Here is a 27,809-nt window from a genome sequence, read left to right on the forward strand (position 1 = left end):
CAGCTCTTAATTGCGAATTTGATAGATAGCATACAACGATTCTGACCTACCTCTAAGTAGAGACATTTCACTTAGGCTATGTTCGGCAACTCACACAGCCTTTTGCACACCATTGCCGATCGGAAACATTATGCTGATAACCAGAGCAAACTCAGCCGATTGCTCTGACGTTGACCGCCTACGCACGTTTACGAAGTAGCATGATCAGGTTCTTGGGCTGGGTTTTCTGGCCGCTTCTCTCAGTTGGGTGAAATCGTGTAGAAGATGTGTACAATTTATCTTGAGTTCGTAAGCCACCAGCAACGCCCTATACTGTATTAGCTGTCAGTAATAATCTCCCTATGCTGACCAAGATGTACAGGAATAGTCTTTTTTATTTTCGAGTTAGTTGGAGACCAAGTCCGCTATCTGGAGGTCTCAAGAGGTATCCCTGCTACATTCTTATTCCAACTATTGTTATGTCTAGAGCGACACAAGTCAAACGTTACAATAAACTATGTTACCGAGGATTGACTGTTGTAGTTCGTATACAGAAATAAACGGTTTGTTTTTCTTATCGAATTGCACTCGAACGATTTGTAAAGAAATTCCAATTCCAATCTTCAGTGAGCTTGCACGAAACGTATGTACATTCAATTGTCCATGTAAGGTGTCTGCCATCTTTTAGATTGCCTAGTTGAAGATTCTTCCATCACTGCTGTCAACCAGAGCTCCTGTGGCAGAACGATCCTTCATGGAATAGATGTAGGCCTCTGCTACATCCTCTGGCCAACCCAATTCTCCTGTCAGCAGTGTCTTCCTCCAGTTTTCTTTCGCTTGTTCAGGGAGCCTGGCCAGCAATGGTGTCTGCACAACACCAGGCGCGACAACATTTACTCGGATAGGTGCCAAGTCCTTAGATAGCCCAAATCGCATACCCTCGGTTCCGGAAGCGAAGGCTGCGAGGACTGTCCAGTCTGCCTCAGGTCGCCGAGTCATGGATCCACTAGTAAGAGTAATTGAGGATCGATTCGAAATACGCATATATTTCGCAGCGAGCTTCCCTATAATCAATGGCGCAAGGAAGCGAACAGTACCGGACTTGAGAATCGACGCAGGTGTCGAATCATTGAGAGGGACAACCTTGAGAGTATCACCAGCCGTGAAGATAATATGGTCGATAAGCCGCTTTTCATTTGGTAATCCACTCGAGGCCAGTTCAAACAGTTTCCGCAGGTTGTCTTCCAGCTGGTCGGAAGAGCCGAGATCGCAGGGGGCTCCAGAGATGCGATGATGGAACTCACTACTATGATATGTAGTTTTCAGCTCAGTTATCGCACGCTGGACGTTTTCTTCCTGGGAACTCGTCACAAAAACGGACGCTCCGTGTTCCAGGGCTGCCGCCGCAACGGAGAGTCCAATGCCCTTAGTTCCCCCGAAGATGAGAACAAACGAGCCATCGAGTTTGTTGATAGATTTGAACCTTATCTCACTCATTTTAACAGAATAGTTCCAGTCACCGTATCAATTCTTTTCGCTTTTTCTTTTGTCACCTTGACTTCTGTTTCTAGTTCAGCCAAGCTGCCAGATATATCATAACTGCTATGTTGTCACTTCAATTCTTAGTGGGATGTGTATTAATAATTAGTAAACACCATGTAGCCTATATTATAAGGCTAAGGGCCGCATTATTAACCGTCTCTTTCGTGCTGGGCAGTCATGCCTTGATATTATTGCACTGGGAAGTAGAGAATAACCGTTGCCTATATCAACCATAGCCGAAGAGCTATCCATAGTAACGCAAAGAACGGTTGGTCTCCGGAGCCTGAAATAATGCTTCCGGCGTTAGCTTCATATTTGTAATAGTCTCTGATCCACCTTTCAACGAAAATAGTCTCCCTAACTATAGCTTGTGCATATGAAGTTAGGAAGGCACAACCCGCTCTTCAAGTCAGATATGCCGACTTAGAGGGCTGCTCAAGAAATCAATCGGACAATTTGAATTCGAGTCAACACTGAAGGTTGTAAACTTATGGACGGCAAAGAAAAAAGAAAAGAAGAAAAAAAGAAAAAAAGGGGGAGCTACAAATAGATGCTTTGCTATTGCCATGAGACTATAAGATTCTTAAGGTTTATTTCAAGATTAGCCTGCGACTTCGGTATTTCATACATTTGATATAGTCCGTTCTTTTGGTTTTCAGGAAGGCTGTAACTACTTCTTCTGTGCGATATAGGTCTTATTTTCATTGAAACCAAGAACTACCATATCAAATAAAACATTCAGCATATGCTCAGTAATCAATGCATATACTGAAGCTTAAGATCCTTAGGATACAACAGGTAGATGCCAACAACTTGCCAGATCAAAAAAAAAAAAAAAAAATAACATTCACTGAATGCTTTTTCCCAGCAGTCGCCCCATTGCTTTCCGCAGCAATTCTTTATGGCCAGAAGATGTATCTTCGGCCTTCCACGCAATGAAACCATCAGGCCTAATGAGCAACGCCATACCCGTACCTAATCTACCCTTGTTTCTCAACATTCCGCTATAGTCACGATACGGCTGAGATGTTTCGTGTAAAGCATAACTGTCAATCTGGAAACTGAGATTCTTGGCAGCGAGGAGCCATGGAGAGGCAGTTTCAGCAGCCACGAGAACAAAGTTCTGCTTGATCAAGTCGAGACTCGAGATGTGTGTCCCACCTTGACACTCGAGGGGGATGTGAGGAAACCTAGAACCTGCAGAGCCACTAGGTGTATGTGGATCTTCGTAATCCTTGTCAAATGTATCGCACTCTGCCGGTATGATGGCTCCAGCATTATAGCGGCATCCAAACTCGACGGTGTAATATGGTTCTTCTGGTACTCGAGGTATCGTGTTCATGATCCGATTCCGGAAGCGACGGGTGGCTTGGTCAACAACGAAAGCGTCTACGGGCTTTCGCTCCGCCTCATAACTGCGCAACAACGAAGGTGACGCTCTCCCGGTTATAACATATGCCAACTTCCAAGCAAGATTGTGCGCATCCTGTGAGCGTCAGGAGGAGCATTCCTTGAGACCACCAGGGCAACACTTACATTTATCCCGGTATTTCCCCCGAGTGCACCTGTCGGCGGCATTATATGAACAGCATCTCCTGCAAGAAGAACTCGACCTCCTTTAGACGTAAACCTTTCTGCTATGTATGATGCCAGTGTCCAGTGAGCAAAGGACAACAGCTCCATATCTCCCTCCCTAAAACCACCGCACTCGTTGACATAGCGCTTGGCATCCTCCTCTGTCACGGAGCCGGGAGGAAACTCTGTTTTCCCATCGATACTGTTTATCCATAGGAGTCCTCCTTCGCCACGGTTTTCCTGGCGGAACGCACCGGTAATGTGAGGTGTTGTGATGTACATGACTCCATGTCGGCTGCGTGATCCCAAGAGTCGTTTAATATCAGCTTTGAATCTGATATTGAGACTGCTGCTGAGAATCCCATGTCCGCTCAATTCAATACCCTCTTTTCTGCGAGTAGAGCTCCGATTGCCATCACAAGCAACAAGATATTGTGTCTTGTATTTCTTGTATTTCTGCGTACGGAGCTCTTGAACGACAACAATGACACCATCTGTTTTCTCTTCATAATGGACTATTTTCGTTTCGTACTGCGGGGTGTATCCAAACCTGGGTGCGTACTCCAGCAAGATAGGTTCCAACATGGCCTGATTCATCCAAAGCCAATTGGACGGAGTCACCTCCGCATCTCTTTTAGGATCATGTTCTTGGACTTGTTGGATTACCTTACCGCCGATGAGCTTTTCAACAACGAGTAGTCCGGAATCGATATCGAATTCACGGACGCTTTCTGCCTGACAGACCTTCTCCAAATTTATCTGTCGAAGGATTTCTGAAGTCCGGAAATTCAGACCCGTCGCACGTGGGTGGGACAGGATCGTGGCATGGCGGTCGAAGGAAGTACTTTTAACCCTATGCGGAAACAACGTAGGTTAATTCTCATGTCAATGATGTATACAGATATATTGAGAATACAAACCCCCAGTGACCCAGAAGTAAGCCCATGATCATGCCAACCAAGCTGGATCCCATCATTATGACTGGCCATTCTTCCTTCTCAAATGGAATAGAGGAAGCATCAAAACCATCCAGAATCAAATCTGTAGCTGCTGGCTTTGAGGCGTCTATTCTGTCATCCACCTCCTCCAAGCCCTTCGTCGTGGTACTAATTTGCGCCATGGCTCGGATACTGGCTTTGTGGGACTAGGACCAGGACGAGAAAAGAAAGCCTCAACTCTGCTATGTGAGGAAAGTAGAGAGAAAATAAGGTAACACGAGAGAGTTGAGTTCTTAAGATCTTGAATCGTAGTCCTTGCTCTAATAGTGCCCTTTTATTTCTCTGAAGTCAAGTCTGAGAAACCACTCAATCTTCAGTCAGCCCACCGAAAAGCGATATGAGCCGAAGTTTTGCAGGCATATTGTTTAGGCGAAGACCACCTATTGTCTGTAACGCACCTGAAAAATGTACACAAAGGTCTAATTCGTAATAACTGTCCGGATAGTTGCCCGGCTACGGCGCCGTAGCCGCTGTTCTAACGGTAGAGGCATTGTACTCCCGAGGTTTGCTTACCCACAGGCTAAGTATTGCTTCTGCCGGTCGGTCCACATTGCAAGGAATCTTTCAGGGTCGACAAAAATGGATCAATGTGTCAAGAAGAGATATTTGCACTCACTTTAAATATCAGATATCATGCGCCTCACTAAAATCAGTGTCGTTGGTTTTTTTTTTATGCGCAAGCTTTGACATATAGCTGTCTTCTCTACATTATTTCTTCCGTCAACCATTGAATAATGTCCGTGATTATCATTGTTCATCTATATACAAAAGATTCACCAGAAATGGTGGAAAAAGTGCATAAAACACTTCTTGAAGCGGCCCAGGTTTACAGACGAGATGAAGGAACTGTTGCATGGCTACCCGTGCAAGACACTGCAGATCAACGAGCCTTTTCAATTTTTGAGAAGTTCGACTCGGAGAATGTATGTTGAATCCTATGTGCTTTTATTCCGTTATTATTTGCTTTCAATTCTGGAAATAGAAGCAGTGCACTAGTTTTCTGACTGCAGGAGAAATAGAGCTTCAAAGCCCACCGTGAAAATCCATATCGGAACGAATTCCTACCTACTCTCACTGCACTCTTAGACCGTCCGGTGCAGCAAAGCAAATACAGAGAATTGTGACATTATCGTCAATTCCTTCATTCCTAAGCAGTTCTACTAGGTACTAAAGTAGTTAATGCTAGGATGTGGTTATGTCAAAATATTGTTCAGGAATTAGTTCATCTAGTCACACCAGACCGTTAAGCCCAGTTTCTTTCTCCGAAGACTCACTATGCCCAACCAGGCCACGAGTCGTAGTATTTTCTTTACCCTTAGTGTTCAGTCTCTCCCATATGCCGATTTTATCCCCAAAGAATTGCTTGTATCTGGGAATAGCACAGAATATCCGATCCAATTCCAATAGGCACGAAATAGACGCTTGCTTCCTTCTGTGGATCAGGTCTTCTTCGTATGTTGATTGCGTTTCAACGGAATGAAACACCATAGCGGATAAGATAATCATCTCCCTTGACAGGGAAAGGTCAGAACACCTTTTTTTTCTTTCATAGATTGGAAGACAGACTCACGCGTAAATAGGAAACTCGTTGGCTTCGAAGAAGTTCGATATGTCGGTGGCCAGATCGCAAATCTGAATCGCAGCATAAAAGGCCAAATGAGTAGAAAAATCACGTTCGTCGACAGAATGCTTCGCATCATTGAGACTTGGTCGGTGCAAAAGTAGCAGGACTTGGTGATGTGTCAAAGACAATAATAGACTAAATCGATTCCGATTCAAATCTCTGTTGTACTGCATACAGGGCTCGAGCCCTGCTTGCCAATTTTGCAGTTCCAAATGCATCTGAGCTTCCACATCTTCCTGTGGCCGCTTAGACAAAGGTACTGGTGAATATTTGTAGCGGACTACATCAGTCACTGTGAAGTTTGTTAGCTACCCCAGTCAATGTGAACTGGACAAGACGCCCGAGGTATGAAATTGCGCTGTACCGATCTTAGCTAATCTCAACATAGAAATCGTAAAATATGCTGTATACGAAGACTCGCCATCGATAAAATCGTCCCTGGTAAGTTCCTCCACGTCGCAATCCCGTAGGTCGATCATTAGGGGTTTTCCGATTCCGAGGGCGAGCTGACGATCACGAATCTACAAAGGTTAGTCACTAGACGTAGTCAGAAATAAATGATACTGGGGGATAGTTTACGAAAAGGAGCCACCAGATCTTCTTCCATAGCCGTCTATCTTCTGCGGAGATCGTCGTATTTCTCGTGCTTCGATGCATTCCAATTGTTTGTGCCACACTGATAGCCATGCTCGCCCACCAGAAACAGTCTCTGTGACTGGGAGTAGGTCCGAACCGAAATTGTAGCATAAATGTGGATTGAACAATCGTGACCCTGTCCAATTCGACATCATTATCATATAGGTGCCTAGCCTTATGGTAAAAATACTCCGTGGCATCCTGTCGGGAAGAGAACCCTGCGTTTGTAATGATCGATATTGGCGCATGGAGAGCCCCAATAAAAAATATGGTTTGTTTAAGCAATGGAGAAACTTTACCGGAGATCCATCTGTTTATGAACTTGTCCTTATTCAAGATAGGATAAAGAGGAAGAAAGTTCTGACAGAACGAGTCAAGCAAGCACTTCTCCAGCCTTTGAGACTCAATTAGACGTTTGTCGTCGCCGGTGATCTCAGAAGTCACATAACCCATATCGTTGAGCCCAAGTTCGATTGTTCGATGTACTTGCTTAGAATCCAGTCGGTCGCTAAGCAGCCAAAAAAAGAGTGAAGACTCTCCTATATGTACCATTTGTCCACAATCTGCCATGCTATTTGAGCAGCGGCCACTTCCGTTTGGGTTACTCCCTGAGCGAATTTCTCCTCTCGATACGGTTTCAATATGAGGTCGAGCGAATGGTTCGTAAGGAGGCGTCGTACTGTCATTAGTGACTTGTTGTGATGGTGTCCCGACGTGCTGCTGTGAAGGCGTCCTTCGAGTACCGTTTCTCTTCGATATTTCAAAACGACCATGTCGACCTCTAACAAACACAGGAAAATTAGCGATCAGTCTAAAAAGGCGAAACCATACGTAAGATTCATAAACGGACCTGTATCTCTTAGAGTCAATAAAGGAGCATTCTGCTGAGCGCACTCGGCAATTAGAACAGGGCAAACCACGGCTGGCAGCATCACAGCGGACACGTTTGTCGTGACAAGCTCTACACGCGATCGAAGACCGTTTCCTTTTTGTTTCCCTACTAGACTTCACAACTGGGGATGGAGATTCAGGCATTTGAGTCTGCTGGTCTGCATTGCTTGCTTGGGGTTCGGGAGCAGTAGCAGAGTTGTCTATCGTTGTGATGCAGGCATCATTGATTCCCGTAACTGGCTGCAGAGAAGCTAAGGCAGATATGAAAACGGCATCATTTCCGAGGTCTTCATTGTTTTCAGTAAAGCTGTCGATATCGAATTCAGGAAGATCGAAGAATTGGTCTTCTGCAGGACCGTTGGAGAGGTTGGTGCGTTCCATGGACAGGTCTATTCGTATAACTAGATTTGCAACAACGATTAACACGACGAGGTTTGAACAGTGAAGAACAGAGCCAAGTCACCAGGATACTTAGCCTGAGCACGTAGTCTCAGACACTCCGTGCTAGGCTCTGACAGATTCTAAAGCCCCCGCATTTTCGGGTCCAGAGTTTGGTAATCGAGACAGCGAATCAACAGGTATTGCGGTATCCTGAGCTCTAAGTGCGGTATGTAAGAGACAAACCTCATTGTTTGCGAAACACTTGTATCTCAAAGAAAATGGGGCATTTCTTTCATAGCAAAGCTCGATATATCATCAACTTGCCTCTAGCAGCTAGCGAGATAAAAAAGGAGAGCACGCCATTTCTGATATGAAAGCCGGACGCATAGTACAGTATATCGTACAGTCCTGTTTGTTTGTTTGTTTGTAAATCTCATAATGCATGACTAGGACTTCGAATACAAAGATAGTGAGGTGCGTCGTAGTTCCTTGCCTCCTCATATGAGAGGTATTAGTATCTTGCTACGGTGTGGAACTCATATCCCAAACTCCTATGCTTCTATTACCTCAGGAACTATAGGACAAACAATATTCAAATAAGTAATCAGAATTTATTCGAGAACATTTTATTAAATACAAAATCCGTGTTAAAATATTGTCGTGGTTGTAATTATTGACCTATGTACTCGTGAGCTGTCTAAAAACATCTATCCGAAACTGTTCCGCTTCTACTCCGCTTATACCTAAAATGGGATGTTTTTCGGCCGGTGCGGAATGTTAACAAATGCGCAAGACCAATTATGCGAAGATTAGCACGTCGCTTTCATTAGTGCCCACTACGCAGAAGTCATGCCAATGCATTATTATAATAATAAGCTGCGAACAGCGTCATCGAGGGAGCTCACCGTGGATAGGAAATTGTAAGAAGCAGCTCTAGGGGTTCTAGTTGAACATTATAAGGGGTGCCAGCCTGTGATAACCGCTACACTGTGTATAGTCTTTTTGGCTGACTTCCTTCAAGATGCACTATCATAGGTTCGAACTAAAATGTAGCGAGATTTTCCCGAATAGTTTGCTGAAGGGGATAAGGAATTACCAAATCCAGAAAGTTTTTCGGCCGGTGCTAATGCGCATTATACTGAACTATACTGAGATCCACAAAACATCTAAGCTTTGCATGTATTAATATGCCTTATAACTTCACACAATGTACTTTCATAAGTGGGGAATCCTATCACATTACGGCTATATAAGAATCTACTCATAAGAGACTTTTGACTCCAGTCCCAAAATGCTATTCCGACAAAATTAGCACCAAACAGTTTAACAACTGAAGATGCCATCTCTCGAGAAAGTAAGCAGAGCCCCTGCAATATTCATTTCACATGGCGCCGGTCCGTTTCCTCTCCTGAATGAAGACCATGAGCCATGGAGGAAGATTATGCAGGGGCTTGCACATCTCCTCGAAAATGCCAAAGGCATCATACTATTCACAGCCCATTGGGAGACATACCAGCCTCACGTTTCTGGTTGCGATGATGCGCGCCTTTTCTATGACTATGCAGATATGGAGGAGGTCAAATCCTTTATTCCGAAGGAAGCCTACACGATCCGATATAATGGTCGGGGTGACTCCGCCCTTGCTACGAGAATCTCAGAACAACTTCGTGGTGTTGGGTTCGAGCCGGTCATTGATAACAGTCGGGGATGGGATCATGGTGTCTTTGTCCCAATGTCTATTTTGAGACCCAGCGGAGATATACCGATCGTACAGATGTCAGTGCTCAAACGAGATAATGAGCATCAGTCAACCAATGCAAATATCCTCCTTGGACAAGCAGTCGAAAGTTTTAGGGATGAGGGTTATGTGATCTTGGGAAGCGGTGCCACCGCGCACAACTTTGAGGAAGCAATAAAGGTCTACCTCAGCGATGATCGCAATCCGAAGGTGTCTGCTGAAAACGAACAATTTGCAGAGTTTCTTCGGCTTACAGCGTCTTGTTCGGACCCGCATCGGAGACGGGAGAAACTGTCCATGTGGAGGGAAGCTCCGGGTAGCTTCATTGCACATGCTCCTGGAAGTTCAGAACATCTCATGCCATTTATGGTCGTTGCTGGGAGCGGCGGACATGATACGGGGAAGAGAATGAATGTATGGGAGCTCGCTGGAGAACCAACTGCTTTCTATGTCTGGAGTTAGAGCTGCTGCGATGCATTTTAATTCTTGTGGTTCCTAAGATCTCAAAATGAACTATTTATCCAGTTAAGATGATATGTCATGTAGCTGCATCTTCTGCTCTCTAAAGACCGAAAAAGGTAGAGTGAGCAAGACGAACACGCGGTGTTGTTTATCTATCTCATTTGTCCCCTATACTTAGTAAGAGCACTGATATACACTGTTTCGAGATCCTTCTGTTCTGGGGTACTATTACACCACAAGCATAAATTCTTTGAAGTACTGATGAAACTAAGGGCGGAGAACATACATTAGGATCTATTAAATTCTTAGATCCAACACTGTTCTATTCCCTGATCTTCAACAACGATGCCACAGTGTCCTTGATAGACTCCCGCAAAGTGCGATATCTCAAGCCCAAGACATTTACCGATTTCGAATTGTCGTACTGATAGATATCCTTCGGTAAATCTCCGGGAAGATTTCTAGGAGGAAGGACCACAGAAAGATGAGGATATTCTTCCCGGATAATGTCGACAATCTGCTTGTTATCATAATGTCCTGCAGTGACGAAGAACCTCTCATTCTCAGTACCCGTTGCCGTAAGTGCCCGAATGTGAGCACGTGCTAAGTCACGAACATCAACCCATAAGTAAAGATTAGTCGGTGGAATTGCATCCTTGTATTCTCCTTGGATGATATCCCGTATCCTAGTGTTCGACGTATTGATGTCGCGCAGCGATTCCACGTGGTGTATAACAGGACCAAAGACGAGTGGAGGACAGAAAGTTGTCAGGGAGAAATGGGGCTTCTCCTTCTCCATAAAATCCCATGCTGCCTTCTCAGCAAGCTTCTTGCTCGCTGGATAGGTGACGGACGGACGCAATGCATCCTGATATGTCATTGGATTCCAAATGCTCTCCGAGTATGTGGCTGGATGACTATCGAAGTTGATCATTGCTGCAAACGAGGACGTGATGATGAATCGTTTCACCGAGGGGGCATATTCAGTCACGGAACGAAGGATTCCGATAGTTCCTTGGATGGCCGGCTGAAGTATTTCATTCTCAGGGTCATAGGGGTTATAGAAGTAAGGACTGGCAGTGTGGATGACAGCATCAAATGGCGCATTCGCCTGAAAAGCGTGATCGAAGGCACCTTGTTTGACGAAATCGTCGATGACAACAAATGACACCCTCTTGTTTGCGGCATCGCGGTCGTGGCGATCAAGGATCTGTTGGCCTCTACTGGTAGACCGAACGGCGAAAACAACCGTGTGTCTTGATAGTTAGCCCACACACATAGAGAGGGAGCGATACACAGAGAGAGAGATACAGAGAGAGAAGATAATAGAAAGGAAGCCAAAAGAGAAAAATATAGAGCTGCAGAAGTTCTAGAGTGATCGGGATCCATACCCATGGTTCAAGAGATCATTGAGAATGTGGGCTCCAATGAAGCCACTCGCACCTATAGCAATAGTGCTATTCTCAGTGGGTGGTCGTCTAAGTTATCGATCGGTAGAAACATACCTGTTAGAAAAACCTTGGTCATTTTGTGTTTCAACTCAGCCTGTACACCCTGAAACGCGCACTGTGAAAATGTCTAAGTATGATTCTTCCCACCGCGGTGATCAAGTGCCATCCTCCAGAGCCTCTTATAGCTTAACGATGCATGCTTTGTAGTAATTTTTGGTACATTTCTTTAGGGGTGTTTCGGTTCGGCTCGGTCACACACTTAGGCTATCTTAGCTGTCGGCATACCTAAGTAGGTATGTACTTAGCCTGTCATGTCTTCTGCTCGTGAGTATTAGACGTTGCCACGACGGAATCTTCCCGATCCTTGGAATATAGGCCCTTTCTGTATGGTAGTTACGAGGCCAATAGAGAGTATGTATATAGTAAAGAGGTTCGAATGGAAAGGCTCTATGCGAAGAGCGCGATGAACCATGCAAAGATGTGCAGCACAGTGCATATCCATATCTCAAACGGTACCCTTCCACCATGATAACCCTATTGTAGTGATGATTCGATCCTTGGATGAACAGAAGCGAATCACTCCGTTCTGACCACGACAGCATTTGTCTCTGGTTATAGTTAGTTGTAATTGCTCATAAGTATTTACTCGTTCCAAACTAGGAAAGACTCTCGGCCGCGTCACTTCCTAGAACGGGTTAGTCGAATCCAGATAATTTCGAGGAATGAGTAATCCTTTTCTGCCTGAGGCTTCAAATGAGATTACATAGTCATTCGAGATCGAGTTCTCGAAATCGAATCCTCGAATGTTTATTTGTCACTTGGTAATCTCACGGTCGGCCAGATGCTCTTTTCGTGGCCAGATTTTGCCTCTTAGTAACTGAGCATCGCCATTGAGGATGGGTTTGTAATGCAAATCCGTGTTGGACATGGAAGTTGCGATACAGTTACTACTTATGCATGTAAGAAGAGGATGCTCTGGCCCACGGCAGTCGACGGCTTCACGACTCTGCTGCGTTTACCATGGCTTCTTACAGGGGTGCTAGACATGACGAACATCCTCCCTCAGATGCACCGCGCTTTCTCCGTCTTCATTTGGATCGCCCAAGGCTGGCGAGGAATCGCGAAGTGCAAGCCTGCGAACAATGTAGGTTAAGAAAGATAAGGTGTGACCAATCAAAACCACATTGCGAAAGGTGTAAGGTCAATAGCCGACCCTGCGTCTATCGACCCAAAGCTGCCACGAAGGCACGACAAGTCGGGCTACCTGAAGGTCAGCCTTCGGGTACGAAGCCTTTCCATGACCACATACAACAATCAGATGGCGAACGAGAAGAAGGACAGACGATTCGACTCAACCAACACGGTCATCTCAAAGCTAACAATGGACTTCGACTCCGGTATTATTCCAGCTCTTCGTGGGTGGCATCTGTGGAAGAATCGGACGTCTCGATGCCGCTGGATGATCCCTTTGCCCTCTCCAGTCAAGGTCTTCTGGGTTTCAATAACCCATCTCTGGGGCTCTCAACTGGGGGTATCGATCGTTTTATCCAATCGAATGAGGTTGATCGACTCATCTCGTGGTACTCTCAATACTGCCATTTCTGGTTTCCTCTCGTCGAGATCGCAGAAGTCATGACTAGTCTGCAGGACCTACGCCGTCATAAACGTTCTACCCCTGGGGCAACAGCTATAATATCTGCTCTTTGCTATACAGCATCATGTTCTGCATCTGCCTCCAAAGATGTAGGGTCATCACTGAGTTCCATCCCGTCATCATCATGGAGGAACGTGGCAAGTCAACTTCTATTTGACTCTGGCTATCCCAGTCGGCCTAACCTGAATACTATCAGAGCAGCATTTCTCCTTGCGGCGCCTAGTATGACAGAAGGAGCCTCACATCCTGACCCAGGCCCTGTTTGTGTCCTCGTGCGAGCTGCTCAGTCTCTCGGCCTGCACCGGGAGCCTATGTTGTTTCAGTTGTCTGCACATGAGGCGGATCTTAGCCGCATCCTCTGGTGGTCAATTCGTGTGTTAGATACAACCTATGCGGTGGCTCATGGTCTCCCACTGTTAATACATCCAACGTCTACAGATGTCCGAATGATCGATTGCGAGGGCAAACTGGAACGCAAACTACTGAAGACTATAATCCGATCGGGACTATTGATCTCCAGGGCTTTTCATGATATTTACGGCGTGCGTCAGCCAACCTTCACTGATATACAGCGATTAGATGAGGAGTCCGAAAGGATATCGACTGAAGAAGTCTCCGACTCGAAACACCCACAAATGACGACTTTGGAAAGATTTGTCGCCATGAGCCGGAGAATGAGTTGCTGCAAGATGCTCTTCATTCTCCACCAACCGTATCTACGAACGCCGCAATGGCCACAGAGCTCCAGGATAAAGGCCCTTAATGCCTGCCAGGATTACATCGGAGGGTTCTTGACAGGAGTTAATGACCCCACACTATCTCCATACAGATGGGTGCTCGACCATTTCGACGTGATTCATCCTTGCGCCATCATTCTTCAAGATCTGATCCAGCATCCTGGGTCCCTGGAATCAGACACCCTCCGCAATTTAGTAGAGACGTGCTTCTCCACTTTCTCGAATGATTCTCATCCAGACTGGACGCGACTGGAGGCATTGCGATCCAAGGCCTGGACAGCAAATTGCTGGAACGTAGACGAGCAGGGAGATCTCAGCATTCCGGAGGGTGATGTCAGTCTCGCAGATTGGGATCCTCTTTTTGCATCTTTCATTTGGGAGGAGCTTTTGATATGATTAGAAATAGTTTACTGTACATATCATCCAAGACCAGATCTCTACTTGATGTCTGCCGTTGTAGGTTAAATTGACGTCTTTGCGTATCTCATCCGTGGAGAGCCCTGAATATCATCGTGCTTTGTCATACCCAGGATACCACCTCGTCCGTTATATGATTTTTACCTCACACAGAGTTAAAAAGCACCAAGCCTTATAAGCTTACTTTACCTTGTTACATAACCTTGATTTTAATTATATTAACTAGCTATTTATTATAAATAATACTAGGACATCTTACGGCGCTAGTGACATTTTCCGTAAGACAAACGTTGAGCGTTCATAACTAAGCAAGCTAGAAACAGGTAACTCTATGTAGACTGAGAGGAATATCTCTAACAGATCCTCCTATAATCTTTAATCCCTTATAGCAGATCTAGCAAATCTAGCTAACCTGGTAGAACAGCCCCAGCTAGGTTGGTGGTTCAGAAGTCGCCTGCCACCCGGGCGAGAACCTGACGCTGGATGGTTCCGATGACTCTGTTCATGTCATTGTGCTCAAACAGATGAAGAAAATCGCGTTCATTACTATTCCAGGGCCAAAGAAGTTCTGGAACACCAAATTATAGAGAAGTGATATCATAATGCCCAGCTAGTTTTTATTGGCCGTTGTAGCTTACATACCATACCATACATTTGTCTCATGGAGTCACCGATCTAGAATCAAGGCCTATATTTAGAGCGGGGTGGGCAGAATCACTACTACATGCCTCCTATCTATTGGCAGATAAATTGTATTAAGCTTGCCAAGAATGTAAGCAATTTGCATTAGTGGCTTTTTTAACATCGACCCACCAAATTAACACTCGCCTTAAAATGTGTATATAGGGACGACGAAGTTCTTGTGTCAGCATCTTGCATCCCGCCACTCACACTATTCGGTCCTTTAATGCACCCAGTGGAATCTCTATTATTGTAGAGAGCTGCGTATTCGGAGCTGAAGTGCGAGTGACAATGGCTGATGAGAGAACACCTTCGGTAGCATCACCATCGAACACTGCCGAAATCGAATTGGCGCTAATGCCACAACAATCCGGCATTCGCGCGTCATCTGAGGATTGGACTGGTGTGACAAATCGTGCCAAAAGAAGAAAACTGCAGAATCTGTTGAATCAGAGAGCATATCGTGAGATCTTCATTAAATATTCCCTATGCTTACTCAATCTACAGTCTCATACTTAGCCAAGTTTTCTCCATGGCTAACATTACATCATAATATAGGTTTGAGGCGACAAGACACCACAAACAAAGCAATCGATGGGAAACGAGAGCGCAGGAACAATAGGAGAAAATATAAACACGACGATACTCTAACGTGTGGGAGAATAACCAAAGACCCTCAGATTCACTGCCCCTCAGATTTACAGGAACGTATGCATCGGTTTGAGGCTCTTGCCATCCAAAGCTATCTCAATGCATCGCCAGATCTAAGTCATCTCATTTCTCTCTGCAAACTCAACGTCCAACGTGCCATCCATGATAATATTTTGACAATGGGCATGACAAAGGAATGGCTTTGTGCAGACGAAATCGTATCCATTTTCAATCAAGCATCCTGCGGCTTTTCTGAGGAGTCGATCCCACCGAGTCTGCGCCCAACGGCGCTCCAACGAGCAACACCACACCATCCTTGGCTTGATACATTTCCGTTTCCCCAAATGAGAGATAATCTGATCTCGAGGACAAGTTACTTTGACGACGATGAGTTGTGTCATGATTTGATGGCTTTCTGGGATACCCGCAATACAGAAGCGACTCTCTTAGTCTGGGGTCCGCCTTGGGATCCATCTAATTGGGAAGTCACCGAAGCATTCGCTCGAAAATGGGGTTGGATTCTCAAGGGATGTCCAGATCTCTTAATATACACCAATCGCTGGCGTGTGCGAAGGGGGGAGAAGCCACTAAGTTGGAGCCAGATTCTCATGCTGGGAAAAATCACAACACAGGATGGAAAGACCCAGACTTCTTAGAACAGTAACAGAAAGATAAAATAAAAACTGCAATCCAGATCTAGCCGGTTTACATATTTCCGCGTTTCAGTGCTCAGATCTGCTCATGGGGAGTTAGGATTACCTCTGTTAAGGAGAACTTTGTGGGCCCTTTTTTTACTTCACAAAATTGACCAGAATCTCCATCATGGTTACTGTGACTCTATTTGTCTATTAAATTCATGCCAGCCATCTAAAGATCTGTTCTCATATATCTTCATGCATTCTAGCATTCTAAACAAGTTCCATAGGCAAAGTTGCATGTGTTATAGATCCCACACAGGCCATCACCCTACACGAAGAGTCCCATTCCAACCGGAGCAGGTTTCATTTGGTCGTCCTGAATTTCCTGCAGTAGTATATTCCCCGGATAATCTTCAAGATCAAGGTCTATGAAACCCCGTGGGACCCACTTCTTTGCTGATACAAAGAAAGAATGTCCGTTTACACTAGAATCACTTAAGATTCGTAGAAGGCACTGTGCAGCATCTGCTGGGTCGGCAAATTCCACACCACTCCTCGCCACACGTGCAAATATCTCTTCCGGAAGAATGTTGGTTTTGACATACCTATCTCAGTCAGTTATTTGGCTCGTATTACCATTGCCACAAATCAGAATATCGCATACCATGGAGAAATGATATTCACCCGACTTCCGTAATAAAAAGCGGTCCTTCTCAGGGAGTGCATGATTCCTCGCATAGCCCATTTTGTCGCACAATACTGAGGAGTTCGGGGAACGTCAACGAAGGCTGCTCCGGAACCGATCAAAATCAAACATGTGTCCTTCTGGCTCTTAGACGGCTGTTGTCCATTCTGGCTGACGAAGTAATGCAGTGCCAGTTTCACAGTGTACAAGGATCCAACAAGGTTGACATCGATTGTAGATAAATCGGGCTTTTCCGGTTCCAGCTTATTGCCAGAGGGTTGGAACACCTCATCTGGCCGTGAAATACCCGCGTTGGCAACGACGTAGGAAATATCTCCTGTTGGCGAGAAGGACTTGGCTTCACGAAACAGCTGGACCTGATCGTCCCACTTCGTTGTATCACATTGGACAAACTTGATGCTTGAACCGGACACAATTGTCAGCATCTTCTTAAAACACACACACATTATGCAATCTAATCCGAAAAAGGCCATGGTATACTTTGAAAGCTCAGCTTCTAATCGTTTTCCCTTTTCAACGTTGCAGTCCCCAACACAGACGTTCGCTCTGATGGTGATGTTAGTAAGTTGTGATCCGTTACGGCCAAGTTGGTACCGTGGATGTAGTACCCCGCAGCAACAAGAGCGCGAACATAAGCTTCGCCTAAACCATTTGCGCCTGTTCATCAAATATTAGAAGGTTCTTGCATTTATCGACTGCGTTGAATCTACCTCCAGTTATGATCGCAGTTTTGCCCTTGAGATTTGCGGTATCAAAGGGCACATCACAGTCCACTGGACCAGAGTGTTCATAGCCAGCCATTTTAGGTCAGAAAGAGAAAATCTGAAATCGATCAAAATATGATAAGTTGAAGAAGGTAGCAAGCATGGCACTATGAGAAATCGTAAGGTCTTTAATACCGAGGTTGGAGGGACTGTGTAGCTCGTCATTATTTGCCTTTTTCATGGTGATTGCAGATAGAACTCGATTTCACATGTTTTACTCGCGCTAATGCAGCTTGCTTATTCCAGAACCAGCCACTAAGCTGACTGATGTTAGATTACCCCCTTGGGTCCTCCTCTTGGCGCCCTGGCAGCTAGTAGTTACGTGACTTAGGATAGGATATACCATAGACCTGCTCGCTAGTGATCAGGCAAGCTTCCACGGTGGCAGCGGGTCCAACGGTGAGCGTTATGAGTAGCAAGAAACCAGCCTTACGGTTAATTGGGAAGCCGCCAGCAGTCAGGGTGCTCCATTGCTCCATAGACTAGAGGTGGCGGGTCTACTCCCTAGAAACTAGTTGAAATTGGTGGAAGATGCTCGATTTGCTCCCCGCTCAGAGGGGCTACAAGTGCAAAGATCTCGTTACAATTGTTCCGGAACTCAGGAGACGAAGCGTTTCAGACTCTGGGTGATTATTATCCGGATATGCTGCATTTTTCTTGCAGGACAACTTATTTTCGTGAGAAAAGGAGTATAGAGAGGCCACTAAATATGGCCGCGAAATATCCCTAATGCCATAGCAGTTTTGATGAGAGAACATGATATCGACTACGAAGAGGCAAAAAAGGCGTTCTTTGGCACTGATTCGCGAGTATGAGACTAGATATCTTGTGAATCTACGCGTTGCTAGAAACAGCACAGACCTGTCTGTGGACCTGAAAACGTACATGGAGGCGCTTCAATTTACATCCACTGGGAATGCTCTCCGGAGTCTTACGTGTCCGAGATATCATGGTTTGAGCAGTGAGCAGTGAGATTCAGTTGGAATCGGATCTCTTAGGATCATGTTGTCACAGAAGTTGCATAACTATAGGAAGCGTTGAATTGCTAGGCTGTTTGATCCAGATAAGAGTGATGGTAGTGTCTATCATGTTATAAGGAAAAGAAGACGTAACTAGCTAGATCAATTCCTAATCCGGAGACGTAAATAATACTAGATCAGGAAACCGATTCAAGTTAACTTTGCGTCAGCAATTTATATAACCATTGTAAAGTTGATAGCTAGGGACACTATAGTTACATTGATCGCTTATATATCAGTTATGAACTAAATATAAATCTCGTTCGTCGTTTTCACAGCTAAATCCTTTGAACTAGACTAACATTCTTCAATTTTCATTTCGCCTGAGGTTTGTCCGAAAGAACTGGGTGAGTCTGCCGAATGGGATGAGGTCCACACGATCATACAGATCGACATGGCCAGCTCCTGGAACCCATAACAGCTCCTTCGGTTCAGCAGCACGCGCGTAAGCTGCTTCGCTGAACTCGCGCGAGTGAGCCTGGTCGCCCGAGATGAACAGAAGTGGACGCGGCGAAATCGTCTCTATATCTTCGAACGGATAGAAGTTCATGAATTTCACGTTACTGGAGAGCGTTGGGTGCGTCGTAAGGTTCGGTGACGAACCAGCAGGTGTGAACTCGCCACGAGATGTACGATAAAAGTCATAAAACTCTCGCGCAACAGGAGGTGATTCGGGCGTGATATGACTGGGAGTGCCGCTGGTATACTGAACCTCGCCGCCTTCCAATTCCGTCCAGCGTTGCTGCGCCGCGGCAGCAATGGCCTCCTTGCGCTGCTCGACACTTTGAGACCTCCGCAGCCCGTTGCGATTGACAGCGCCCATATTGTACATGCTTGCTGTCGCGATAGCCTTCATGCGCGGGTCAATCTTCGCCGCACTGATCACGAAGCCACCGCTGGCACAGATGCCCAGGGCACCAATACGCTCACGATCCACGAAGTCCTGCATCCCGAGATAATCGACTGCTGCGCTGAACGCCTCTGCGTAAAGATCTGGCAGCACTGCGTTGCGTGGTTCACCCTCGCTGCCTCCCCAGAAGCTAAGATCGAGCGAGACTGTGACGAAGCCCTGCTCGGCTAATTTCGTAGCATAAAGATTTGCACTTTGCTCCTTCACGGCGCCCATAGGGTGGCTGACGACAATAGCAGGCAATTTGGCACTGACATTAAGATCCTTGAGGGTAAAGAGGTTGCCCGCGATAGTCATCTGGTATTGATTCTGGAAGGTAATCGGCTGGAGCGTCACGTTGTTGCTGCGGTAGAAGTTGTTGGCTCCGTACGACATGTTCTGTGCTGCCGCTGACATCGCACTGATGATTGCTATCATGGCGAGAGCGGCATTGCTGGTTCCTACCAGTTTCATGATGCTATTCTCGAGTATTGGTCAAGTCTGATGATAGAAAAATGACAGAGAGTCTGGTAACGGAAGGATACCTGTTTGCAGTTCTCATATTGCTGCTTTTATAGTTCTTCGATAGACAAGATAATGACCTTGCACTGCCATAGCCTCCGTCACCGACACCGGAGATTAGAGATTGTCTTTCCAAAGACGGATTGAGGCCGCGTATTGCCAATGCTTTCGGCGTGAAGTCGCCATTATGCCAAGATACATGGTTCGTAATTCGTGGTGAGTTGGTAGGACCTGATTACATGTTTCTATTAGCAGTGGAGAAGAGTCTTATGGATGGAAAAGCAAAGACCTCAATGGTAGATGGCTTAAGCTTCCTTAACTGGCCGATGATATCAGCGGCAAAGCGACCTAGGCACAAGTAATTGCTTATAGGAAAAAGCCCTTACTAACCTTGGATACAAAGTGCCAGTGGGCCCTAAATGCAGGTTGCTGATGTTCGGTACGACCTTCGTGAATCCCACTTTTTATACAGTGAAAGCTTTCATACCAGAAACCCAGACAGATAGCACAAGGTTATAAACTCCGGCGCTTATGCAAGTTGCTTATTCTCTGGCCTTGGCAGGGTGGCTGAGGTGCTGATCGATCGACATGATGAACTGGGGAACTGGGGATTAAGTACGAGACTTATCGTTACCTGTCAAGCAGCACCGTGAACGCACCCACGTAGTCAATCAACGTGGGCAACTTGATGATTCCTCGAACGGACCTTTAATACATTGACTTGACTAATCGATCCATGACACTTGTCAGGAGCGATATAGATGCCTTTTTAATCTCTGGGAACCCAGACTCATGCACTCCGATAGATGCAACGATTCTCAAAAATAACGCTGGCGAAACCCTTTCCTCGCAGAAGAACTATTCGATTTGTGTCCTTGGAACGAAAGAGAGACATGAATGTATTGTATTAATCAAGCTCGAATAGGATCAACATACTAAGACTTCCCTTTGGAAAGGAGAACGGCCGAAAGACTTTCCGTATTCGGAAACAGATGATGAACAATTTGTATATAACTACTTGACTGTACCATGAATCAATAAGTAATTCGTCTGCCATAACTACAATCCTGTCTCCCGTTCCAACGACATCTCTGCTACGCCGGAAATATTTCACGGCCGAAGGTAGGTACTCAACTTAATCAGTCCTTCCAGTCGAATTCCGAGTATCCGTGTTTTATCAACCTGGTCTTCCTGAATCAAGCGACTGACTGAGCTCCGCATCATAGGAAGAATCTGGTCCTACCATTTATATCACAGACTATGGCAAACCCTTCCCCTTCCAAGTCTTCTGCCGCCGCGAATGTGGGCAACGATGGAGAACCAGTGGACAAGATCCAACGCGGTAACTACACATTCAGCACCGCAGGGACAGCAACTTGGATCGGCCTCCGGGTTCTAGATCCCTTCATCCAATACAATCTCCTGTTCCGGGGTGCAGGTGACAACATCCTAACCCGCATAGGTGTCACAACCACCAGTTCTGTCCTAGCTGGCTCATCCTCTGCTCTATCTAAACCCCGTTGTATCCTCCTTGGCATGTCAGCAGCCGCAGTGGCGAAGCATATCTACTGGATTCTTGGGCTCAATCAAGAGTATTTCCCGCCATCATTCGCAACGTTCATCTCAGCCTTCAACCTCGCATTCGATACGACAGCTACTTTCCTTCTGCTTTCTTCCAAAACCTCTGCTGCTCTTTCAGAACCTCAGATCAGTATTCCCTACACCAATGGCCTCTCCTTGCCTTTGAACGTTGTGGTCGGAACGTTGATGTTCTCTGCGGGACTCCTGGTCGAAACCGTGGCCGAAGTGCAGCGGAAATGGTTCAAGAAAGATCCTAAAAACAAAGGAAAGATCTTTACTGGGGGACTGTGGCGACTGGCGAGACATATCAACTATGGAGCGTATACAATTTGGCGCGGAGGATACATGCTTGCTGCAGGTGGATGGGCACCGTGCGTGATTCTCATGGCATTCTTGTTGCGGGATTTCTTGAGCAATTCGATCCGGGGAATGGATAAGTATATGGGGGGGAAATATTCTGAACAGTGGGAAGAGTACAAGGCCAGGGTTCCTTGGTTAATGTTTCCGGGAATCTTTTAAAAGAGGCGTTCATGTTGGAGATAGGACGGTGTGTATTATGTGTCTGCTTTTCGGGAGAATCAATACCTTCACCTTGACAATCTCATCAGCTTGCACTTAAACCCCATATATGCAGCTCTCCACAATAAAGATCCTAATAGGGTACATAAAAGGCCTAATAAGGTGTAAGTAGCGCTGTGTAAAATGCTTACTCCAATAAGTAAAATAAGTAAAACAATCCATAGCAAGGTCCACGTCGTCCTTATACTTACACACGTTAAGGAAAGCGTTGATTCGAAAGCCACTAATGCAAGTTGCTTATATTCTTGGCAAGCCCAACTTTATTTATCGGCCAATAGGAGGTATGGGGTTCTTCTGTCTACTCAACCCGAAATATGGACCTTAATTCGAGTGAGATGTATGGAACACATGTTGCAATGAGCAGTATAACGATAGCTGAAAATTATGACATTGTTTCATAGGTTGATGCTCCAGAACTTCTTACTGTGGCCCTGCAATATCGATGAAAGTGAATCTCCCGTAACTATTTCAGCATAATGACATCAACAGAGCACTCAATCCCCAGGCTTGAACTGTCTCGCTAGTTTTACTGCGTAAGAAGTTAGCTTGGCAAGGTGACTGAGACGAAGTAGGGAAAGGATACTATCATTTAAGCACACATACATCGAAAAACGAAAACGGAGAGGAAATAAGAACCAAATGAACTAATCGAGATTATAATACATTAACAGATCTCGTTTTATTGTCGAGAATGCAGTAGGTAGGTAATTGATCTCATCCCATCGGATAGTCACTATCGTCAAAATTGCTGCCGATGTCAATATCAGGTTCACATGCAAATATCACCCTCTCAACCTTTGCTTGGCTTTCCAGTATTCTTTCTTTCTGGCTTTGGGCGATAGCATCTTTCTCTGTTGCTGCTAGAGATCCCAGAAAGAGGTATGCGCACAGTAAGGACACGAAAAATAATGCGTATATCCTCACTAAAGGAGTATGAAAAGAATTTTGGCATCCATCATTAACATTGGAAAGATCCTCCAGGTGCCATGCGATGTTCGGACATATGAGGTCTTTTATTTCGTCAAGTATGGGCTCCATATTCAGGCGGCGAGAGCGTAATTCACGAAGGCTTTCGCTGGATATGTCCTTCTCTCTCGCATATGATAAGTCCAAGATGTCGGCTACATCATCACCAAACGGGGTATCATAAATGAGTGACACCCAATCAACATCTGACAGTACGCTTTGGTCCTGTTCGCATATGACGAGGTAATTTCGATATGGATGTCCTTGAGGTGTACAAAATTGGTCATCATCATTACTTCTAGATTTGTCTTCTAGATAATAATTTTGGCGAGCATCAGGGTCGATAGCAGCTGCCGCTGCTAATAGCGAAATCGAAATGTTCACAAAAATCAAAGATGATAGTAACATAATAGTTCTGTTTTCCCGTGTCGAAGAGATGATGAGTAGGTTATCAAAAGACCCTGTAATAACTTTTGATTGAAAGAACAGACGTGCAGACGTAGGATAACATTTATGCTCAGAAGTCAGCCCAAAAATCGTTACTGTAAGTGACTAGACTATTGATTTTCATGATGAGGGTCTTACAAAGACCATAAAACTCGGTCATTTTCAGCAGCGGTTCCTGTGGAGACTCAGTGCCGCATGTCAAGCGAAAGTTATCTGTAAGCAACTTGCAGCGGCACTGCCACAAAGTGGACGTCAGCTAGTATTGGAGTTATTCTACGAAGTTTCTGCAGTGCCCCTGCAAAGTTTGGTACGCAAATGGCCCATTTCAGTGGTAGTGTCACAGCTACCACCGTAACGGGACAGACGAAAATTTGAAGCCAAGATTGAGACTTTGCCGCAGAACTAGGGATACACATATAAGATAAAAGGTATTATCCGTGCATAATTCCATAATGACGAGGTAACGTTGAATAAGAGAATGTAGCGTGCTGTTTTTGGCTATTGCTTTCCCAGAAGTGAATCGCTTTCTAAGTGCCTATATGGTCTTATCGGCTATCGTCTCTAGAAACATAATGCTCTTAGGTTTTCTAGTTGACTAGAGCTATGGTATGTTGGTAAGTCCGATTTTCTTCGCCTGAAAGCATCTCTTTCGGATTCCGTTACTTATCTCCGTCCGTTAGAATGCCAAGTAAGCACCAAGCTTCTAGAACAGTATCTCCTGATTTCGAATACATGCCACATCAACTGGAGCCATTGTGGCTATGGCAATAGATCATTGAATGAGTTGAAGAACGTTAGTCTCTACTCACGAATACACCATGCTTGGCACAACGTATAAACATTGGTACTCACATAAGTTGTATAACAACTATACGTTGTCAGTCGTGGCTGTGCAATAACCAAGAACTCACCGGATCAAAGTCGAATAGAGTCCCGGAGTCGTATATTTTTTAAGAATGAAGTATATAGCGTATCCAGCTTCAATATAAGAACAGATGTCCCCCAACAGTTTGAAACAATGATCATCACTACGGCCTAGATATTTACAAGCATGGAAATACTTCGCTTCTTGGTTGTCGTTATCGGTGCTACTCTTCTTTTTCCGGAGTATGCTCGGCCTTTTGATATTACTCAATCAGAATATGAAGACACCAACAATCACCTTTTAGCTCTACAAGATGTCATTATCGAACCTACATCTTATAGGGTCGATGCATACTCGGACTTCAATATCACCTTCAGACTTGCGCCATCTTATCAGACGATAACGCTTAAGTTACAACCGAGTCTTGATATAATAGCACCAGATGCTTACATTCGACATCTTGACAAGGATGGGCGGTCGGTACACGGAGGTCCAATTGAGAGGTCCGCGCATAAAGTTTTCAAGGGGATCGTTTTTGTCGAGGCCAAGGAAGGCAAGCTGAACGTTGGTTGGGCACGGATATACATGATAAGACATGGAGCAAAACCACTGTTCGAAGGAACTTTCACAGTCTATCATGAACAATACCATGTTCAACTTGCTTCCACCTATTCTCAGTTCACAAGAGGCCTGGACAGGCCGGGATTACGATTACGACATCGCGGTCCACGACAAGACGATTATATCATTGCTTATAGGATAACCGATGGAGATAATACCGAAACAAAACGATCCCAGGACGAAAGTATCTGTCGGGTGAATACTTCACCAGCAAGCACCTATGCGGACACCGAGACCAGCGAGTTAAACGATTCTCTTTTTACACGTCAGTGGGGTAGTCCCCAGTACAATGATTTCAGGGACCATATAGGCGGTACAGCAGGATGTCCGACATCGCATCGCACGGCTTTAATTGGTATTGTCACAGACTGCACATACACTGCATCATTCATATCAGCCGACGCCGCTCATCAAAACATTGTCAACGTGGTCAATTCTGCATCAGAAATCTTTGAGCGAAGCTTCAATATATCTCTCCAAATCCAGAATATCACAATCAGCGATCCAGAATGTCCGCGCACAGCACCGGATAATGCCCCTTGGAATTTGCCATGTGCCGCAAGTGATCTCCAACAACGACTCAACCTATTTTCATCGTGGAGGGGATCGATCAATGATGATCTTGCATATTGGACTCTGATGACAAGCTGCCCAACAGGAGGTGAGGTAGGTGTGGCATGGGTTGGTCAGCTTTGTAGCCCTCATTCCTCAAGATGGAACTCGCAATCAGAAACAGGGGCTAGTGTCGTGGTTAGAACTAGCACAGAATGGCAAGTTTTTGCGTAGGTGGTCCCGTCCTTGACAGATATTCTAGAATTGAGTACTAAGGCCCGTTGTATAGGCACGAATCTGGCCATATCTTTGGAGCTATTCATGATTGTGAGTCAAGTACATGCGCCAGGTATAGTGAAGGACAATGTTGCCCGCTTTCCACCTCCACATGTGATGCAGGTGGGAGATATTTGATGAATCCGGTTTCAAGTCGGCGGCTATCACAGTTCTCTCCGTGCACTATCGGGAATGTCTGTTACATGATGGGCAATAATTACATCAGAACCAGCTGTCTAAGAGAGGGTGGTAACAACACGACGTCTACAAGAAGCCAATGTGGGAATGGGATAGTAGAGCCTGGCGAAGACTGCGACTGCGGAGGGGATGACTCCTGTCAAGATGCTTATGGCAATTGCTGCAATGGAAGGACATGTGGATATACGAACAGCTGCGGGACTGATTCATCGGGTACAAATGACGGCGGCGATAGCAGTGTGCCATGGGTTGATGACCACCTGTCCCTGGTCATCGGGCTTGCCGCTGGGATCGGCGGTGGCCTGCTCCTTCTGATACTTGCTTGTGCTATCATCAGTTGCCGCCAAAGACAACTCAAACGCAAAGCGCGGCAGAAAATCATGCCTTTGGTTTTGGCTCAAGATATGAGGCCGGTAGTGGCAACAGTTTCTCCGCAAGCTGCCAGGCCAGCGACTCAGGTGTCAAATTAATGACTGAAATTGTATCTCCGTACATGTATGTACATACACTGTGTTCTCTAGAATCGGTCGCCAAGAAAGGTAAATGCTGTATGTTACATTAAGAATATTGAAATGGATAAAGAGGATAGAGAAGTAATACTACTTACCGATATATCGAGTGAATACTACTATGTAGTGGTATAAAAGGGCGACATTTAATTATTTCCAAGGAATGAACGTCTTGTATTATTCCTCAATGGAATGTTTAATGACGAAGTGCCCCGCCTGGCCATCAAGCATAAGACGTTAAGTTAAGTATTATTGCGCTCTACCACTACCCTAACCTTGTAAGTCTACAATTAGTTCAACTTGTAGTTAGTATTTGAAGGAATCTTGGAAACCTTGAACGGTGAGAATGTTGCTTGATTGAACTATTTAGTGAGCCCTATATAGGGTCGCCCAGATCACATGACACTAGTGAACACGGCGCCCAGCAGGAGCCACCGAGCTTCGAAGGGGGTGTCTAACATCATTACTGTATTATCTATTATTATTATCATCGACCTGAACAGCTTTCTCCACAGACTGCACAGTCAATAGATAATCAGAAAGCTCGAGACACGGAATCCGTGGAGATGTGGTGGAGCGGGACAGGTACGCCATCTCTCGCCCGCGAACAGTGCACCACCTGAAGATGTTTTGTTATTGGACCGGATAGAAGTGTCGGGGGAGGCGCAGTCGATCTTGTCCTGTACTCGTGTCGTCTCTGCAGGCCTTTCGGGATTGGAACCACCCACGAGTCGATCTCACGGTGAAACAAGGGACAGCCAGACATGCGGGTGAGAGAGATGGGGAGAAAGAGGGATGGCGATGGTTTTATGTTCCAGCCTGTCAATGGATAATAATAATAAGAATTAGCTCTGGGCTCTTGCAACTTGAAGTAAGTCACCATACAGTAAATAATCAGAGCGCTACTCTAGCGTTCCTCATGGGCCCGTTGAATGTGAGCCATGGAAGATCGTTGGGGCCCGTCAACGTGGTCGAGGCTTCCATGTCTCCAGCCTGGCCTCTACCATAGGAAGGAAAGGAGTCGTCGAGTCGACTTGGTGATACAGTTAATTAGTTGGCATAGACTAGACCGCTTGTTTGCTGCTCTCCTTTCACCTTTGTTGTCGACCGCCACTGGAATCCAGCATCCAGATCGCTCAGAATCGTTGGCCTCGTGGAGATTGAAAAGGTTCTTTTGACCCTGCGATTAAAATAGACCCGGGCCCTCGGCTTTTCCCCTCTCGTCCTAAGAATATCCCCAGCGGCATCTAACTACTACCA

General features: G+C 45.6%; 12 protein-coding genes across 12 annotated transcripts; 5 read left to right on the plus strand and 7 right to left on the minus strand.

The window, feature by feature from the left end:
* Positions 1 to 671: 671 nt before the first annotated feature.
* On the minus strand, positions 672 to 1,528 carry C8Q69DRAFT_530117 (dehydrogenase with different specificitie; the record flags this gene model as incomplete). The annotated part of the gene is made up of 1 exon (XM_028633721.1): positions 672 to 1,528. The coding sequence occupies exon 1, from the start codon at positions 1,474 to 1,476 to the stop codon at positions 673 to 675; it is 804 nt and encodes a 267-aa protein (XP_028482572.1). The 5' UTR covers positions 1,477 to 1,528.
* A 762-nt stretch (positions 1,529 to 2,290) lies between these two features.
* On the minus strand, positions 2,291 to 4,087 carry C8Q69DRAFT_476820 (FAD binding domain-containing protein). The gene is made up of 3 exons (XM_028631287.1): positions 4,017 to 4,087; positions 3,058 to 3,949; positions 2,291 to 3,007 (listed from the first exon to the last, which is right to left on the minus strand). Exons 1-3 carry the CDS (start codon positions 4,070 to 4,072, stop codon positions 2,369 to 2,371), a joined length of 1,587 nt encoding a protein of 528 aa, XP_028482573.1. The 5' UTR covers positions 4,073 to 4,087; the 3' UTR covers positions 2,291 to 2,368.
* A 1,199-nt stretch (positions 4,088 to 5,286) lies between these two features.
* On the minus strand, positions 5,287 to 6,909 carry C8Q69DRAFT_530119 (fungal-specific transcription factor domain-containing protein; the record flags this gene model as incomplete). Its single annotated transcript, XM_028633722.1, has 5 exons — positions 5,287 to 5,604; positions 5,665 to 5,824; positions 5,894 to 6,010; positions 6,083 to 6,239; positions 6,298 to 6,909. The coding sequence occupies 5 exons, from the start codon at positions 6,904 to 6,906 to the stop codon at positions 5,325 to 5,327; spliced, it is 1,323 nt and encodes a 440-aa protein (XP_028482574.1). The 3' UTR covers positions 5,287 to 5,324.
* A 2,053-nt stretch (positions 6,910 to 8,962) lies between these two features.
* C8Q69DRAFT_436658 (Extradiol ring-cleavage dioxygenase, class III enzyme, subunit B) lies at positions 8,963 to 9,826 on the plus strand (the record flags this gene model as incomplete). Its single annotated transcript, XM_028628568.1, has 1 exon — positions 8,963 to 9,826. The coding sequence occupies one exon, from the start codon at positions 8,963 to 8,965 to the stop codon at positions 9,824 to 9,826; it is 864 nt and encodes a 287-aa protein (XP_028482575.1).
* A 322-nt stretch (positions 9,827 to 10,148) lies between these two features.
* Positions 10,149 to 11,353, minus strand: C8Q69DRAFT_509513 (hypothetical protein; the record flags this gene model as incomplete). Its single annotated transcript, XM_028633096.1, has 3 exons — positions 10,149 to 11,082; positions 11,218 to 11,269; positions 11,332 to 11,353. 3 exons carry the CDS (start codon positions 11,351 to 11,353, stop codon positions 10,149 to 10,151), a joined length of 1,008 nt encoding a protein of 335 aa, XP_028482576.1.
* Positions 11,354 to 12,069: 716 nt separating this feature from the next.
* On the plus strand, positions 12,070 to 14,199 carry C8Q69DRAFT_476828 (hypothetical protein). Its single transcript, XM_028631288.1, has one exon. The coding sequence runs from the start codon at positions 12,298 to 12,300 to the stop codon at positions 14,062 to 14,064; it is 1,767 nt and encodes a 588-aa protein (XP_028482577.1). The 5' UTR covers positions 12,070 to 12,297; the 3' UTR covers positions 14,065 to 14,199.
* Positions 14,200 to 14,898: 699 nt separating this feature from the next.
* C8Q69DRAFT_75545 (hypothetical protein) lies at positions 14,899 to 16,192 on the plus strand. Its single transcript, XM_028634000.1, has 2 exons — positions 14,899 to 15,229; positions 15,325 to 16,192. Exons 1-2 carry the CDS (start codon positions 15,058 to 15,060, stop codon positions 16,071 to 16,073), a joined length of 921 nt encoding a protein of 306 aa, XP_028482578.1. The 5' UTR covers positions 14,899 to 15,057; the 3' UTR covers positions 16,074 to 16,192.
* Positions 16,193 to 16,383: 191 nt separating this feature from the next.
* Positions 16,384 to 17,562, minus strand: C8Q69DRAFT_509515 (putative adam; the record flags this gene model as incomplete). Its single annotated transcript, XM_028633097.1, has 5 exons — positions 16,384 to 16,660; positions 16,720 to 17,160; positions 17,242 to 17,307; positions 17,370 to 17,418; positions 17,472 to 17,562. The coding sequence occupies 5 exons, from the start codon at positions 17,560 to 17,562 to the stop codon at positions 16,384 to 16,386; spliced, it is 924 nt and encodes a 307-aa protein (XP_028482579.1).
* Positions 17,563 to 18,743: 1,181 nt separating this feature from the next.
* Positions 18,744 to 20,023, minus strand: C8Q69DRAFT_75583 (putative alpha/beta superfamily hydrolase). Its single transcript, XM_028634001.1, has one exon. It carries the CDS (start codon positions 19,905 to 19,907, stop codon positions 18,852 to 18,854), a length of 1,056 nt encoding a protein of 351 aa, XP_028482580.1. The 5' UTR covers positions 19,908 to 20,023; the 3' UTR covers positions 18,744 to 18,851.
* A 1,007-nt stretch (positions 20,024 to 21,030) lies between these two features.
* Positions 21,031 to 22,210, plus strand: C8Q69DRAFT_530125 (hypothetical protein). The gene is made up of 2 exons (XM_028633723.1): positions 21,031 to 21,077; positions 21,182 to 22,210. Exon 2 carries the CDS (start codon positions 21,216 to 21,218, stop codon positions 22,053 to 22,055), a length of 840 nt encoding a protein of 279 aa, XP_028482581.1. The 5' UTR covers positions 21,031 to 21,077; positions 21,182 to 21,215; the 3' UTR covers positions 22,056 to 22,210.
* Positions 22,211 to 22,718: 508 nt separating this feature from the next.
* Positions 22,719 to 23,651, minus strand: C8Q69DRAFT_476843 (hypothetical protein). Its single transcript, XM_028631289.1, has 2 exons — positions 22,883 to 23,651; positions 22,719 to 22,815 (listed from the first exon to the last, which is right to left on the minus strand). The coding sequence occupies exons 1-2, from the start codon at positions 23,487 to 23,489 to the stop codon at positions 22,760 to 22,762; spliced, it is 663 nt and encodes a 220-aa protein (XP_028482582.1). The 5' UTR covers positions 23,490 to 23,651; the 3' UTR covers positions 22,719 to 22,759.
* Positions 23,652 to 24,506: 855 nt separating this feature from the next.
* C8Q69DRAFT_476844 (Metallo-peptidase family M12-domain-containing protein) lies at positions 24,507 to 26,670 on the plus strand. The gene is made up of 3 exons (XM_028631290.1): positions 24,507 to 25,796; positions 25,856 to 26,586; positions 26,648 to 26,670. Exons 1-2 carry the CDS (start codon positions 24,580 to 24,582, stop codon positions 26,508 to 26,510), a joined length of 1,872 nt encoding a protein of 623 aa, XP_028482583.1. The 5' UTR covers positions 24,507 to 24,579; the 3' UTR covers positions 26,511 to 26,586; positions 26,648 to 26,670.
* The last annotated feature ends 1,139 nt before the right edge of the window (positions 26,671 to 27,809 follow it).

The sequence above is a fragment of the Paecilomyces variotii genome (genome assembly GCF_004022145.1).
Source record: "Paecilomyces variotii strain CBS 101075 chromosome Unknown C8Q69scaffold_11, whole genome shotgun sequence".
In the NCBI taxonomy this organism is placed as follows: Eukaryota; Fungi; Ascomycota; class Eurotiomycetes; order Eurotiales; family Thermoascaceae; genus Paecilomyces; species Paecilomyces variotii.